An 18,013-nucleotide genomic window follows, 5' to 3' on the forward strand; every position below is an offset into this window, starting at 1 on the left:
TGTTTTTTTAATAATGCCTGTTTTCGTTCATTTTAACACTATTAGCTTTTTTAGCTTTTTTTCAGTGTGAACTCTCTTTTCTCACTTTTTTTATTGCCATGACTGCTTTAAGCCCTGGCATGACCGTTTGCATACGCCGCCAGAGGGTCTTGCCTGGTGGTGACGTCAGCAATATCGAGAAATTCCCGCCTGTTTCCTTTGGCGGCTAACAAGAACTGACCACTTCGATCTGTCAAGGACTATAGTGCCCGACGACCATAGCCTACATTAGTGACCCGAACATTTGGAACTTTTAAGCATTTATTTCCTATCAAAATTCAGGAATTTCGCCTGGATAATAGCAACATTTGACCAGCTACGTGATGAAAATGAGCAAACCCGTTGTCAGCCATGTGGCAGTTAAGCCTCTGCCATTTTGGTCCAAAAATCCAACTCTATGGTTTGCCCAACTAGAGAGTCAATTTATCCTCGCTAATGTATCTCACAATGAAACTAAATATAGCTACATGGTTGCGAGTTTATCAGAACACATGGCTACTGAAGTGCAGGACATATTAGCTGCACCTCCAAACACCGACAAGTACAAAGCAATAAAGTGGGAACTGATCGACCGCATGTCCCCGTCTGAAGCTCATTGTCTCAAAAAGCTCTTACGTACCGAAGAGCTCTGCGACTGCAAGCCATTGCAGTTTCATTGATGCTTGAGAACTCTTGTGGGCCATACAGTTACGGAGGACTTACTCAAAAGTATTTGGTTATCCTGTCTTCCCACAGATATGCAGAAGATACTAACCATATCCGAGGGCATGCTCAAATCCCTCACTAAGATTGCTGACCGTCTTAATGAACTATATCCTCTGACACCGAACATCTGTGCCACGTCTATGACCCCTGCCACGAGCCATCCCAGAGTCACTGCACTCGAGGCACAAATCACAGAACTCTCAACACAAATTTCCAAGATGTCACGATGATATGGCCGTTCCCCAAGCTGTGGAAGACTCAGTTGACACTCTCCACCTACCACCTCTCCTAACAGTATCTGCTGGTACCATATGAAATTTGGTGCGAATGCCTGATGCTGCCAACCACCTTGTTCAATGGGAAATGAAAACGGGAGTCAGTAGAGTCGGCAACTAATTCCAAAACTCCAGGCTGTTGCCTATTCATCACGGACTGTACATCCAAAGTGGCATTCTTGATTGACACTGGCGCTGACGTCTCCATTTATCCAGCTTTACATCTTCCAAGGCACTGTGTAGAAGACTACCAACTCTTTGCAGTGAATGGAACAGCAATTAAGACATAAGACTATGCGACAATCATACCTGATTTTTCTGTTCAATGGAATTTCACATTTTTTAATTTCTGAAGACAAATTCATCCAAATAGGGAGCACCATTTATTACTTTTGCATTCTAGACGATTAATCTACATTCTCCAGCGCTCATTTCCCTGTGGATAAAAGGTTGAAACACCCTCGAGAAGGTACAGATGGTAACAAGAAAGATGTTCGTATAACACCAGTTCTGATTTTAGAAAATCTTTGTTTTTTTAATTGGAAATTTTTGTTTTTAAATAACTTTTTTAACTTTTTGGTGGCTAGTAGCCTAGAAAGGAAGGTTTTGGTGGCTAGTAGCCTAGAAAGGAAGGTTGGTCGCTGGAAATGTATTGTATAGAATGTAAAAGTAATAAATGGTGATCCGTATTTGGGTGAATTTGTCTTCAGAAATTAAAAAATAAAAAAGAACCATCGGACGAAGAAATTACAGAATTTCACATGGCGATTCATGGTTGCCGACATTACACAACTGTTAATAGATGCTGACTTTTTATCCCATTATGGACTTCTTCTCGACCTTCACCACAAATGTCTCATCGACTCAACCACGAAACTGGTAAGCCATGGACATATTCTCAGCATCACTACATCGTCTGTCCAGACTATTGCCAGCTGACTCTTCATACCATCAACTACTGAGCAAGTTTCCCAAAATAACACGTTTATCTCCAACCATTGCACCCATCCGACATTTCATGGTCCATCACATCATCATGACGCCTAGACAGCCAGTACACTGCAAACCCCGGCGACTTGCGCTGGATAAGTACATACTGGCTAAGTGCGAATTTGAGTTCATACTCTCTCAAGGAATCTGTTGACATTCCACCGCCAGCTGGTCATTGCCATTACATCTCGTTCTGAAGAAGGACAACCAGTGGCGACCTTGCAACAACTACCATCTACTTAACACATCCTATTCCTCACATAGAGGATTTCATATCTACTCTCCACAGTTGTGGGTATTTCTCAACCGTCGACCTAGTCCGTGATTTTCACCATATTCCTATTGCCCCAGAGGATATCCCTAAGATGGCTGTCATCACACTGTTTGGACTATACGAGTTTAACTTTGTCTTTTGGTTTGTGCAACACTGTGCAAACATTTCAACGTTTCATGGACAAAGTTATCTGTGATCTCAATTTTTGCTGCGTATTTATCGATGACATACTCATAGCGTCCCAAGATGAAACCGAACATCTACAGCACTTACGCATATTACCAGACTTCACAACTATGGAGTCGTAATCAACACATCAAAGTGCGTATTTGGCAAACACGAAGCACAATTACTTGGGTATCTAGTCAACCCAAAAGGAATTCGTCCACTACTGCAAAAAGTTGAGGCTATTATCGAGTTTCTGAAGCCAACTACCGTCTGCAATTTATGCTAATTTTTGGGACTGGTTAATTTTTATTGCCGTTTTGTACGCAGCACAGACCACATTATCATAGGACTTAACATACTTCTCCAGGGCAACCCGAGTCCAAAAGATCACCTCGAGTGGACACCCGATGTTGACAGTGCCTTCCACAATGTAAAAAACGCTGTTGCTAGTGCTACTCTCTTGGCCCACCCATCACGAAATGCACCTCTATCCTTAATGGTTGATGCATCATCCACTGCTGTGGGAGCATCCTTACAGCAGATGATCGACGGACACTGGCAGCCATTAGCATTCTTCAGTCAGAAACACTCAGAATCACAAAAAAAGTGGTCTGCTTATGACCGTGACTTGTACGCCACTTACTCTGCTATCAGGAAGTTCAAACATATGCTCGAAGGAAGGCAATTTATTTTATTCACCAACCATAAACCACTGACCTTTGCCTTGAAGCAGAAACCCGAAAAAGCATCACTCCTGACAGTTTCGTCACTTGATTTTATAGCAGAGTTCACCATGGACATTCGTCATGTCAAGGGAACCAGCAGCATCCCTGCAGATGCCTTGTCGTGCATAGAGTCTATCGTGCAGGCGCTCAACTTTCTGGTGCTTGCCTCCGCCCAGAAATCTGACGACGAACTTTGGCAACTACTTTGTTTGAACACAGGCCTACAGCTAAAACGGATCACCATCCTGAACACTATGGCACAGCTTTACTGTGATACATCTACACTCAACGCATGTCCTTTTGTCACCAAAAACTTCCGACATCAGGCAATTGCTTCACTACACAGTTTGTCACATCCGAGGGTGAGAGCCACGTGTCGTCTCATTAAGAAGTCATTTGTGTGACCTGACATCGAGTGCGATTGCAAGAAATTTGTACGAAACTGTATTGAGTGCCAGAAAAAACAAAATCGCCCAGCACACCATCTCACTGACTGGATCATTCACTCTGCCGAATCAGCGATTTAACCATGTCCACATCATCATTGGACTGCTCCCGCCATCCTACAATTTTACATATTGCCTCACAGCAATTGATTGTTTTTCCCATTGGCTGGAAGCCTTCCCCATGTTGGATATTACAGCTGCTGCCATAGCGAAAACATTTTTTGAAGGCTGGATTGCTCGTTTTGGCATTCCACAACAATTGACAACCGACCAGGGGCAACAATTTGAGTCCCACCTGTTTAAAGCACTGACGTCAAGGATCCACACCACTGCCGATGGAATAATCGAGTGATTCCACCGGCAACTCAAGGCAGCAATCAAGTGTCACTCTTCCGATCACTGGATGGACAACCTGCCCATCATACTCTTGGGAATTGGGACCGCCTACAAAGACGACATTGACGCCACCGCAGTTGAGCTAGTTTACAGACAAACACTGCACTTACCTGGAGAATTTTTCGTAACCACCAACAACAGTGTGATAGAATCGTCCGATTTTGTCTCTGATCTCTGGTGCAGAATGTGACGATTACGTCCTGTTTCACTGTCTGATCACGGCACTCATCAAACATTTATTTTCTGCGATCTGCAGACCTGCTTGCATGTCTTTGTTTGCCACGATGCCACATGTAGACCTCCACAGTCCCCATATGATGGCCCATTCCGAGTACTTGAACGCTCTGGCAAGACATTCAGGATAAACATTAATGGCAAAGAAACAACCGTCACCATCGACCGCCTGAAACCAGCTTTTGTCATCGACCTTATAACACGCGTCCCAACTGACACGAAAAAGGAAACCCCATGACCAACAAGCTCTGAGGCAGCTACACCACTGATCACAATCCGCTCTGGACAACGGGTACGTTTCAACTTAAGTTATCGTTAGCACTCGCAGGGGATTAATAAGGGCACGACCGACTGTGTACACTGCCAGAGGGTCTCATGCGGTGGTGATGTCAGCGACATCAAGGAATTCTCGCCTTTTTCCTTTGGCGTCTAACGAGAACTGACCGCTTCAATCTGTCAAGGACTATAGTGCCCGATGACCACAGCCTACACACTTAAGAGCAAACTGCATAGATAATAGAAGTCCCATGAAGTTATAAGGAACTGAAATGTTCCTAACTGCCCATACCTGTTTTCTGTTTAGATACATATATTTGTAATTGTATTACATATAGCATATATAAGTAAACCATACCTTATAAGGTGTATCTAAGTACACTCGATTAAAATTACTTAATGATATCTTTCTTGAAATGTATCCCAGTTGTTAAGTGGTGCATACTACTACTAAAATTGGTTTTAATGCTAAAAAAATATACTTTTAGTTTAAAAACTTAATTGGATTAAAAATTTCAAATATTTTTTTTTAAGATAAATGAAGTGTTTTGACAACATTCAACAAATCTTATAAAATTTATCTTTATATAATAAATTATTTTGTATTTATAAAGACCAGTTTAGACAGTAATTTCAATATAATTCAATTTTTTTAGGATTTATCAACATTTGTATGCAAAAGCGTGAAAGAAATTGAACATGTGATGACTATTGGCAATCAAAACAGAGCTGTGGGGTAAGATATTTAACTTGAATTTGTAACAATGATTTTTAAATTGCATTCTATTTCTTTTCTATAATTGTTTCGTAAAGATCACTTGGTAATTTATTTTTTAAATGCTCTGGCATAGAAGATTAAGGAGTTCTGTTAAGTTAATTCCACTAAGAACAAGACTATGACAATTATATTCTGTGTTTTATTGTTTCTAGCATTCTGTTTTGCACATGTTCTGTTATTTTTTACATTTTTACTTAATTGAGATTGCAGTCTCCTTATAAATTAGTCTAGTATCATAATAGGTAAACAATATTCATAGGTGAAGTTAAGAACAAAGTTGCACATTGCTTGATGCTTAACTGAATGTTTTCTTAATCCATCCAGATTCAATACAGGACCCCTGAGTGGTTGGCTGCCGCTTTAACTGCTTGGCCTCCTGTCATCACTATACTTTGATTATTTCCATCATTGGTTTGCAGAAATAAGCTTACTTGCGACATTCAAAAGTAAGAAACTTTAACAGATTCAATGGAAATGACATGCATTCTATTGTGGAAGCTTGCAGATGCTTAGTAATATTTGAGTGTAAAGATTTTTCAGTATCCTATAGGCAATTCTCTTCTTTCAACATAAACATTGCTATTATATTCTGTAGTAACTTATTTGATATTCACATTGATAAATTAAGTAGTATTGTCTGCAAGTTTTGGCAACAAATACATGGTTTTTTATTTCCTTTCAAAGTTTCCTATTATTGAATGCTGCTTGCCTGTGTATTTTTTGAATATGAATGCTAATATTAGACAGAAAAAGCAAAATTTAATTATATACATAACTACAGTATAGGATCCAAAAATTTGGGAAATTAGTGTTTAGTTCCTTGACTCAAATAGATTAAAACACTGATGTGCAGTCACCTTCAAAATAATCCCTTTAGATGATATGCTTTTGTCAGTGATCATACACTTCTGGAAGCATTCAAGTAAACCATCTTTTGCAATCTCCTGCAATGCTGCTTTTACCTTATTTTGTGACTCAAAATGGCATCCTTGTAGATGTTGTTTCGTTGGTGTTAAGATAAAAATTACAAGGAACTAAGTCATGTGAATAAATGGGATATGGAGGCACACAAATACCATTTCTGGTAAGAAACTCTGTGACCATTATGTACTGATGTGTATGTACATTGTTATGGACAAGGTAACATCATTCATTTCACTATATCTTGGGTTGTTTATGACAAATGGACTTGTGTAAATGGTGTAAAATGTCCAGTTATGTGGTGAAATGGACAATGGTACTTTCTCTGTGAAACACACTTGTACATCAGTCCATAATGCTCAGAGTTTCTTCCCAGAAATGGTACTAAATGAACTTATTTCAATCTTACTTTGCATAATGCTCTATTACAATTTGTTTTTAGTAAGTTTAGATTTGTCACATAACCCAGAATTATGTAGGGTGATCAAAGACAGAACTCTTCAGAGTGTGTGTGCAAAATTTAATATTTTTTGCAGGGCTAAGAGCGGGCAATGCAGTTATCTTTTTTTTTTTATTACATTTTACAATTTTTGAGATTGCAAATGTTTTAATTCAACAATTAAATAAGTTTTTTAATCATTTTTCAGAGCAACAAATATGAATTTGCATAGTTCAAGGTCACATGCAATATTCATCATTACTATTGAGCACAGTGAGGTATGTAGAAATGGTGTACATGAAGCTTTTAACATATGTAGTAAAGTTTTTGGAGAAAGATTTATTTATTTCTTTTTACATTTTCTACAGCTTGGTATAGATGGACAACATCATATAAGAGTGGGAAAATTGAATCTTGTAGATTTGGCTGGAAGTGAAAGACAAGCTAAGACTGGGGCTGTTGTGAGTTGATAAAGTTTTCTAATTACTAAAAAAAAAAAAAAATTTAAATCAATAAATGGGTAGCTTCAACTTTGCAAAGAGATTTTTCCTTTATTATAGTTTATTTTTTTAAAATTGTGTGTCATTTATTTAGGGAGAAAGACAGAAGGAAGCTATCAAAATAAACTTGTCTCTCTCTGCTCTTGGAAATGTGATATCTGCACTTGTGGACGGTAAAAGTTCACACATTCCGTATCGAGATTCAAAATTAACCAGGCTTCTTCAAGGTAAATTATACTTTTAAAAAATGAAAGAAAAATAAGTGAGATGGAATTATTTTTCTTTCTGTAACACAAAATTATAATTTATTTTAAGATTCTCTTGGAGGAAATGCCAAAACTATCATGGTAGCTAATATAGGACCAGCAAGTTATAATTATGATGAAACATTAATAACTCTCAGGTTTGTTAATTAAAAAAATATTTATTACATTTGAAATAATTATAATTAAGCAATACATTTAATGATTATGAATTAATTAGGTATGCAAACCGAGCTAAAAACATCAAGAATAAACCTCGTGTTAATGAAGATCCAAAGGATGCTCTATTAAGAGAATTCCAGCAGGAAATTTCCAGGTAAGATTAGCAGAAATTAATTGCATTTATTGTTGTCTAATGTATTCTAATTTATATGATTGCTTAGATTAAAAACCCAACTGGCCTCAAGAATTGGGAAACGAAAGAAAAAACGACATTTCAAAGGAGACGGTACAACCGATGGAGAATATGAAGATGTCGAAATAGATTCAGATATTTATAGTGAGGAAGAATTTCTTAAAGAACAGGAAGCAAAGCTTCAAGAAGAACGGAAAAATGTTTTAAGTGACCAGAACTTAATTGCAGAAGTAAGCTGCAGCAGGCATATCTCATATAAAATATGAAGATTTTATAAAATTAAATAATTTAAAGCAATCATATCATTCTAATAAAATTTTTTAATAATTTAGGAAAAAGAAAAGCTCTTAAATGAGATGCAGAATCGTCAAGAGCAAATTCGAAAGGAACAAGATGCGAGGGACATGCTTGCTACTAAAATAAAGGTAAAAATCTATTAACAAGTTGCTTAATTTATCCAGCAACAACATTAAACTGCATGTAGTACCATCTGTTGTGATATTTTAATAAAAAAACATTTTATGTAATTAAAAAATATAAAATGGCAAAAGCTTAGTTTTGTGTATAGAGATGAGTTTTATAGAAAAAATTGTAAATGATGATAATGAGTATAATCTTCAATAGGTCTGACCCTACTTGAGATTTGACACACAACCCCTCTGTCTCTCCACTCTCTTGACCTTTAACCACTAAAATTTAATAGCATCAATCTCACATTATGCAAACCTCACTGCAAAATTTCAGAAATTTTTGACAAAAAACACACGAGAAGCATGAAAGTGGGTGAACAAAATCATGCCCTTCATGCATGCACATTTACATCTGTACATAAAGAAAACCCCCTGAATTTTTTGGATTTCAAGGTCCTAGGCTCAAAAATCTTGGGGGTCATTTTTTTGACTGATCTTTTCCTTCTTTTACTTTCCTTCTGTTACATAGTATATAACAAAGTTGGAAAAGTAACGATTAATGAATACTATTTTAATAGTAATTAAATTTTAATGACAATTAGCAACAATTTAAAATTAAAATAGAAAATTAATTTGAAATTTATTATGTAGGCAATGGAAAGTAAACTGTTATCCGGAGGTAAAAACATTATAGATCACACTAACGAACAACAAAGAGCACTTGAACAGAGAAGACAGGAGATAGCAGAACAGAAAGTAAATACTTTCATAATCTAATCAGTTGCACGATTTTGTCATTTTGAGAGAGTAATAAATTTGTTTTAGCGCCGTGAACGAGAAATGCTTCAAAAATTAGAGGATAAAGAAGAGGGAAATTTAGAGATTAAAGAAACTTTTAGTTCACTACAGCAAGAAATTGAAATTAAAACAAAGAAGTTGAGAAAGGTATACTGTTTGTTATAAAATTAAATGTTTGTCAATTATTATTTTGCAAGGAGGATTTTAAAAAGATATTAATTTCAGTTGTTTGCGAAACTGCAAGCAGTTAAAGCCGAGATACAAGATCTTCAGGAAGAACATTCACGAGAACGTCAAGAATTAGAAATGACTCAAAATGAATTGACTAAAGAATTGAAATTGAAGTGAGACTTTTATCGATGTTTTTATATAACCGAGATTTATTTTGAACAAATCAAGTGACTGTTTTTTATTACTTTGATAGATACCTTATAATAGAAAACTTCATTCCGTTGGAAGAGAAAAATAAAGTTTTGAGCCGTGTGGTGTTCGATGAAGACGACGACCAATGGAAGTTGATGCCAATATCACAAGTCCCTAAGTATGCTAGATTTTAGAGTTGAAATATTTAGCTTTTTGCCAGTTTTTAAATGATATATAAAATGTTCATAAAATTAATTTTCAGTACTCAGACATCGGAAAAGAGGCCTGTATCTACAACAGGAAGCCGTCGTCCTGTCTCCCAGTATGCAAGAATGGCTTCTTCTATGGGTGGAAACCCACGTTATAAGGTAAAACTGTGTTTTAAGATTTTATTTATTTATTTATTATTATTGTTACATTGACAGAGTTGAATATTTAGGGAGAAAACATCTTGCAAGTGGAATTAGATATGCCGAATCGTACCACTCGCGACTACGATGCACCAGTAGTTGCACCTCACTTGCAGGCAGCTTTAGTCGATGCTCTCAGAGAAGAGGATGACGTCAATATCGATGCTAGGTGATTATAACAAATTATATTAATTGCCAAATAGAACATATCTTTTTGTAATGTTCGTCTTTCTTTAATATAGTCTAAGCGTATTTTCTCTGGACAACAAAATTAGAATAGGACGACGAGATGCTATGCATCTCAAAACGTGAGTAAAAGTTACAAGCAACCTTTTCTAATTTTAGTCTGTTGCCTCCATTTTTGATATGAAACATTTATAGCAAGGGATCGAGATTCCTTTATCCAAAATGCTCATTCAGAATATTTATATATTTGCACTGCTAAACCCCCAATATAAATAACCTTCTGTTTTAAGAAACATTGCAAAGAATGTGTATTTGTTTAAATTTCAAATGTATCCTGGTAAATATGTGTTAAAAATTGGGATCTAAACATGTTCAAGGAATTAGAGATGTATTTACCAGTACTTCTCGCTTAGTTTGTTGATGGGCATCCGGAAAAAAGGGCACAGGGAGAAATTCAGAACATTCCCAGTACTTAACGTGTCTCAAATGAAAAATTCCACTGTGTCAGCCCTCAAATACTTTTGGAATTTTGGATAGACTCAACTTGTATTATGAAACATTGAAATGTTTGTTTAATTTTAACATTAAAAAATTATTTGGGTTTTCAGAAGTATCCATGATTTTTGGCAGTTATATGTACAGTACAGTACATTAACAATTAAAATCTTCTGTTTTAGTGTTAACATGCATAAAAAAATTTAAAAGGTTGCCAATTTCTCTTTAGTGTTTTATTATAGTTGTAATATACAGCAAACTACAGATTGAACAATTCATTGCAAGTATCATTAGCTTCCTTTCAGTGTTCTTCCTAAGAAAAAATGCTAGAGGGTACAGGGTGTCTGAAAATTTACTGTGCAGTGAGAAATTTGTGATGACATAAGGGTCTTGTATGCAATGACCTATGTATGGCTTTAATGTCATCACAAATTTCTCACTGCACAGTAAATTTTCAGACATCCTGTACCATTTAGCATTTTTTTCCTAAGTTTCCATTCTGCAGCAGATGAAATTACCACTTGCTCACAGACGTTCCGGTTTTTGGAAGACTTTTTTTCCAATCATGTAATCTCCCATGGAATCTGGAATGCTAGATCTCTGGATCTTTCTCCTACAACAAATCCCAAAAATGATCTCTGGGATCATTTTTTGCATTTGTTGTAGGAGAAATTGCAATATCACACCTAAAACTTCTCTTTTAACGAAACTTTAATGAAAGTTTTATCACTGCACAGTAACTTTTCAGACATCCTGTAGATCAATGGTTCTGAAACTTATTATGTCCACGAACCCCTTCTCATAGCAAAAACCTGACCATGAATCCCCAAGTGAAATAACTCTACACAACTACATAATATTAATAGCAAAATTACAAATTCAACTTTGATGTCTTAAATGATGAATGGTAACTTTAAAGTTTTATTTATATTTTATTTTTAAGTAATATTTATTGAAATTACTAGCTAAAGCTTGCCCGTTTTTAAAAACGGGTATAATTTATTTCTAATTAGGTTATAAATTACATTACAAAAATATAAAATTAATAAGTTTTTTATTTTATCTACTGAATTTTCATAGAAAAACATTTTTGATCAAAATAAATTATTTATTATTATTTTTAGTCATTAAATGGTTTTTATAATTATGAAAAACAACCCATAATTATCACTGTTTTGGAAAGAAAAATGAAATAAAATAACAGTAGACCCCCCTATAACACTGTAGATACGTTCCGTGTTATATGAATTCCATGTTGTATGAGTCACTTAAATACATGAGCCAATCACAGCCTAACACGTGTGCAGTTTAGGGGATATGGCTGTTTGAAAGGTTTTGTTCCATAAAATTAATGGATTCTAGACTAATTTGACTCAACATTTCCAAAACATGTATAATATTTTGGGAATAATCCATATAAACTATGCTATAAACAAAAAATTGTAGGATTACTTACCAAGTGCACCATTCGACGATGCCATTGCTTAAGCTTGTTTTTGTCGCGGAGCAGCTCATTGAATGGTGGGCACGTGTTTCCCGATAAGTTATTTTTCTGTGAAAAATTCGCTGAACTTTGGAGACATCATTAATAAAAATATAATTTTTATGGCCATTGAATAATAAAGGTTTTTTAGTAGGTCCAGTGCTCGTTTAAACTCAACGATTTGTACAATATCCACTATTGGTCCAGATTCAACCAATCTTGTCGCGACACGAGTCAGCGATGACGTTTTACTGTGTTATACGAGTCTCTTTTAGCGTGTTATACGAACACGATCGCAATTTTTTTGCCGTGTTACGAGGGCTATTTTTTAAATAAGGTCCGTTTGTGAATGAAAGTGAGAATAATGTGCAATCACGGCAGTATGCATGCGCTTCTGCTCCAAGCAAGCTTGGCACGCGTTTTGACGTCATTTGCAGCGATATCGTCTGTCTGTATGCTGAGCTGTAGAAGTTTAAAATGTTTAAGAAAATTGAGTCTCCCGCCGACTGTGAGATATGATCTGTTATTCAATTCTTGAATGCAAGAAACTTGGCAGCAGCGGAAATTCACCGTCAGATTTGTGAAGTTTACGGTGATAATGCTATGAGTGACAGTAAAGTTCGAAAATGGGTAAGAATGTTCAAGGATGGGCGAGTTAATGTGCATGATGAGCCATGCCCTGGCCGACCTTCTCTGATTTCTGAAGATTTGATTCGTGATGTGGATAACAAAATTCGAGAGGACTGACGATTCACGATTTCAACATTATCAATTGAATTTCCACAGATTTCAAGATCAGTTTTGTATACCATTGTTTCGGAGAAACTGAATTATCGAAAATTGTTTTGTCGGTGCGTTTCAAGACTGCTTTTTGACGATCACAAAACAAAAAGATTAAACAGTGCTTTATCATTTTGACTCGATACGATCATCCACACAGTCTAGACCTTGCACCCAGTGATTTTCACTTGTTTCGATACTTAAAGGAGGAGTGCCTTGGTGGTCAACATTTCAACGACGAAGAAGTGAAAACTGCAGTCGTGGATTGGGCTTCTTGACAGGCGGCATATTTCTTTGAAATTGGAATTCAAAAAATTGTTGAGCGGTATGACAAATGTTTAAACAAAATGGAAATTATGTAGAAAAGTAGATAAAAGTATGTAGAATATGGAAAAAAATATATATTAATGATATTTACAGTATTTTTCTTCTTATTAAAAAACGGACCTTATTTAAAAAATAGCCTTCATATATGAACCTGTGTAATATAAACAAACAAAATAAATTTTAAGATGTCAAAATCTATTCAATAAATGAAGTACAGAGCTCATTTCAAAATGGGCAAGCTTTAGCTAGTATTCCCACCATTCAATGCTTTTCATTACTTGTATTTTATGTACTGTACTTATCTATGCTTATATATTTTACTCAGGACATAAAAATAAATAAATTGTTAGTCATTTTTTACTTTCATTAAAATGATTGTGACCCATTTTCATTATTCTTTTTTATTAAACCTTTTGCAGAATCCCAGATATTGACCACAGACCCCCAAATTAATTTTAATTTGCCCTGGGCCCATCAATGGTTCCAAGAACTCCCAGGGGTCTATAGAAACCACTTTGGGAAACATTGCTGTAGATTTATGATGGCTCTTACTGCAAATTTCCTTATAAACTGTAGCTAGTGACATTGTACCATAATAATCAACTGCATACTAGTCTATTTTAAATGTACATAAAGGTATTATATTATAAAGTAGAAAACCTTTCTCCAACCAATTATAAATGTTATGATAAGATAATATAATAATGTAGACCTTATATCCCTCGAAATCAGCCAAAGCTATGGAATATCAACTCAAATCAATTTGTGTTAAAACCTTTGACATAGTTTAATGCCAAGGGGTAGTTTTGATTGCTGGACAGCCGAGACAGTGAAGGCTGCAACCTAACATTCTAGAGAATTTGGACGAGCAATTGGAAATTTTTCATGAACAGTCCATTACAGATATATTGGGGCTCTCCCAGGTCTTGCAGCCAAACCTATGTGAGCAAGCAGAAAAGGTCCTCTTAGTGACCAGGAGGCAGTGGGGGAGAGAAATTTTGTATCGGTGAAACTGTCAAACTACACAGAAGTATAGAAACAACTCTATCAAAAATGGAGACAAAATAATATGTATGTTAGAAATTATATTATTTTAAATGAATGTAATTTATAGTTGATTTTATTTTACTTTTTCTTTCCAGTAATCGACCAAGTACAGGAAAGCAACACCCCCAATCCCAACAGCCAGACACCACATGTCGTTATCCTCAACCCAGAGGATTAGTCCCAAAATAAACTTCTTCCCTACTTCCACATCTCGTAAAAACCATTCCAAGTTCTTGCATGCTGCGTACTTCCAAAGTTTTTGCAAAAACGAAAGAAACTGTTTTCCGCACAGTACTTCGGCGTGCCGCTTCGGCATATTTCGTGGCAGAACACGCGAGTCGAAACGCTGCGAACAGAACCGGTCACGCTTCAGGCATGACGTTCCGACTTCGCAGCCGTTCGAATTCTGGCAGTCTTTCCCAGAACACTACTCCCTTCGGTCAGTCGACAGGTACCAAAAAGGCAACCTCTCGCGGCAACACAAGTGGCATAGCAATTCCAGCTTGTGCAGCCTGAAGTGCATGGAACAGAATGGAACCTCATCGTGGCAAAAGAAGATTCCCGACTCGAAGCATTTCGCCAATCGTATAAATCTCTCTTACAAATACAAAACGTACAACTCGTCTCCGGACTTGAGCGAAATTAATTCAAAATTGAAGAAAAAGATGTTTGGCGGAGCAGAAGACGGCATTCGGAAACAATTTTGGAAATCCCGAGGTACTTCGTGGCCTTTGAAAAATTGCGAGAATTCTCTGGAGCGGAACTGTGGCTTATTTCTCATCCTTCAATTTGTAATGATAGTATTGTTTGTTTTTCAAATCATAGTCTTGCTAAAGTCTTTGATAAACGGTAGGTAGCAGAATTTCCACTTTTTTATCGTTTCCTTTGGGTTGGATAGAGATTTTCGACTAGTCATATTTTGCCCACGAACACTTTGTACGGTACATGACCCTTTTTTTACATAAATATGTACATAAAAATATATATATACATATATATTTTGGGTATGTATTATATTTTTTAAGCACAAATTTTATTATTTGAGATTCCACACAAATGAAAACAAAAAAAAATTATATACATATATATAGATATGTATAAACGAGACTGTGATTTACTTTATTAGTGTCGTCATCTGTCGCATCATCTTCGTTTGCAAATGGCATGCAAGCAACTTGTAAAAGGTGTTTAACGTTCTCTCTTTCAATTTCTACTAGAGGAATGGGAGATGTGCTGTCTGGCTGTCGGTACTCGGCTTAATTTCGCACGCCCCCTACAGGGCATGATTGCTACAAACTCAGGTCTTTATTTATTTATTGTACAGTGATAGGTTCGGATTAGAACACTAGTTTTTCGTTTCGAAATCGGCCCCTGTCGATTTTTAGGTGTAGTCGGAAGGCTTCGCGAGCAGTTTGCGTGTGATACACTTTCATTGGTGCAATATTTCAAAACATTTTATAGTTGTACTTAACGTTGTTTTTTCCCCAGTGCAAACCGATTTGTTTTCAGTTCACATGTTTATTTATTGCCTTCTTAGCGTAATCGTCCACGAAAAGTTCCTATTATGAACGTTCTTCGGTCGGATTTCATCGCACGACTTAGCTTCGTTATTTTCATGTAAATAGTTTGTGAGAAAAGAAAATTATTTATTTTGCATTTCGTCTACAAACATTCCCACCTTTTGTCGTTTTGTTTCAAAAGGCATGAAAATTTCCACTTTTGAAAATGTATGTTTATCGATCAAATAAAAATAATCGATATGGAAAATTAGTGACTCGAGCAAATGTCTGTTTATTCATTTTCTGTCTACAGTGTTGTATCAAATATTGTCTTGTTTGATCAAACAGTAGAGTTTTGTATTGAAGTCACTTTTGTTCACCAAAACACAAATACAGTGGAACCTCGGTATACGTCTGCTTTAGAATACGTCCTGTTTGGACGAAACAAATTTTGCTCGGTATACGACTTAATTCAATTATACGCGCCATCTATGAACAAGTAGCACTATCGGTGTACTAGACCAGACTAGACATTCGCGGTCCCATGGTTTATAACTTTGTTAAATTTCTTCTGATTTTAATTTGTAAGTAAAATTTTATTATTTTTATTAATCATGAATTGCAAAAAGGCAAATGAAAAGCAACAGAAAACTAAAAAAATGACTAGAATCACAATGGAACTGAAAAAAGAGATTGTTGAGAAATATGAAGGTGGCATGGGTGTTCGAGATTTAACTGCTGCATACCATATTCCGAGAACGACGATATCGACAATCGTGAAAAATAGAGACATTATTAAATCTGCTAATGTTGCAAAAGGGTTTAATCAATTTCTAAACAGATTATTAGTATTAAGGAGAGTTTGGTTTGATTTGATTTAATGATTTAAATAATAATATACAATATACTGTAATAGCTTTAATAAAAAAATAAATTTTATTATAGATTTTTGATGTGCTCAGTGTTTAAAATATTTTACAACCCCATTAATATATCATATCAAGAGGGCTTTTTTACATGAGAACGGATTAATTATTTTTACATTACTTCTTATGGGAAAAGTTGGTTTGGTATACGTCCTATTCGGTATGAGTCCAAACATCAGGAACAGATTAAGGTCGTATATTGAGGTTCCACTGTACATAGTTTTTCAGTTATTTTTGAATAAGTTTGAAGCCTTTTTACTGGAAAATGTAGCGCATGTTTCTGGCTGCTACTGCTCATTCTACAATAATTCATATTTCAAAATTGACAAAGAGCATTCAGATATTTTGACCTCGGGACTTCAATTTCACATAGCCAAATCGAGAAGAGAGATTCGTGTTTTTGAAGTTGCAATCTCCAATGTTTTAAGTATGTTGGATCTCACAAATAAAGAATGACCATATTTTTGTACATAACTCAGGAATTAAAGTTTAAATTCAATAATGAATTACAAAGGTTATACAAACAAAAGTTCGAGTCCTTTTTTCTTTATTTTCTTCCTTTATTCCGGTCAGGAACCACTGTGCGGCTGGCGACTTGAAGTCAAAAAAACTTCTAAAATAACGAACAAAATACCATTAGACGATTCACAACACAATTAAAAATGATCTTCGGCGCCAACCTGTTTTTGTAGGCTACGGCGTCTACGAAGCATTAAAAACTGTTAATCTTCCACAATAGCATCCGTGTTATATAATCGCTTTTAGCTGCAGGCCCTCTGGATCATTTTTAATTGTGTTGTGAATTGTCTAATGGTATTTTGTTCGTTATTTTAGAAGTTTTTTTTGACTTCAAGTCGCCAGCCGCACGGTGGTTCCTGACCGGAATAAAGGAAGAAAATAAAGAAAAAAGGACTCGAACTTTTGTTTGTATAACCTTTGGCTGGTCATTCTTTAAATTCAATAATGAATTACAAAGTCAGTAGGAATGAAGAATTTCATCACCACACCAAATCCTTTGACTCAAACGGCAAGCATTGAGTACTGCAATCGTCCATTAATTGCATCATCTGCAAAGATCCAAAAGTGGACACACTGGTAAACACTAAAATTTGTTTTTACAAAAAGAATGATGACAAAACTGACATGGATTTTCCAAGTCAGTGTTGCCCTTTTTTTTCTTGTAATCAAAGTTATGAAAGGTATTTGGCAGGTGAAAGAAGCAAATTTGCTGAATTTAGACAAGTGTCAGGTGTACTTTCTCCATTGTAACGGCACCTGCAAAATTTGCTAAATGATACACAAACAAACAAACACACACACCATCCAGAAAACATTATGACAATTTACAGAAATCTCGAGGGTTTGTGTCTATGGACCATTTGTTGGGAACTTGCACCTATAGAAGTACTCTCAAAAGTGTAAATATCAATGTTCCAAAACAATTGTCTGAAGAGCACTTGTCACTTACATATTTTGACAACACTTGGTCAGAAACACTACGAAAG

General features: G+C 35.8%; 1 protein-coding gene across 2 annotated transcripts in view; it reads left to right on the forward strand.

The window, feature by feature from the left end:
- Positions 1-15,853, forward strand: part of LOC136970856 (kinesin-II 95 kDa subunit-like) — a 45,302-nt gene extending 29,449 nt beyond the window's left edge. For both annotated transcript variants that reach the window (XM_067265352.1, XM_067265353.1), the window contains exons 8-23: positions 5,185-5,264; positions 6,875-6,944; positions 7,035-7,127; positions 7,261-7,393; positions 7,482-7,569; positions 7,650-7,745; positions 7,813-8,014; positions 8,117-8,209; positions 8,846-8,950; positions 9,020-9,139; positions 9,218-9,336; positions 9,417-9,533; positions 9,618-9,723; positions 9,795-9,934; positions 10,008-10,073; positions 14,179-15,853. In XM_067265352.1, the coding sequence (XP_067121453.1) occupies positions 5,185-5,264; positions 6,875-6,944; positions 7,035-7,127; positions 7,261-7,393; positions 7,482-7,569; positions 7,650-7,745; positions 7,813-8,014; positions 8,117-8,209; positions 8,846-8,950; positions 9,020-9,139; positions 9,218-9,336; positions 9,417-9,533; positions 9,618-9,723; positions 9,795-9,934; positions 10,008-10,073; positions 14,179-14,272 (1,722 nt within the window). In that variant the 3' untranslated portion in view covers positions 14,273-15,853. The remainder of the gene's footprint in view (positions 1-5,184; positions 5,265-6,874; positions 6,945-7,034; positions 7,128-7,260; positions 7,394-7,481; positions 7,570-7,649; positions 7,746-7,812; positions 8,015-8,116; positions 8,210-8,845; positions 8,951-9,019; positions 9,140-9,217; positions 9,337-9,416; positions 9,534-9,617; positions 9,724-9,794; positions 9,935-10,007; positions 10,074-14,178) is intronic.
- Positions 15,854-18,013: the final 2,160 nt, after the last annotated feature.

Source organism: Centruroides vittatus, unplaced genomic scaffold (assembly GCF_030686945.1).
Source record: "Centruroides vittatus isolate TY-2023 unplaced genomic scaffold, ASM3068694v2 contig_221, whole genome shotgun sequence".
Classification (NCBI taxonomy): Eukaryota; Metazoa; Arthropoda; class Arachnida; order Scorpiones; family Buthidae; genus Centruroides; species Centruroides vittatus.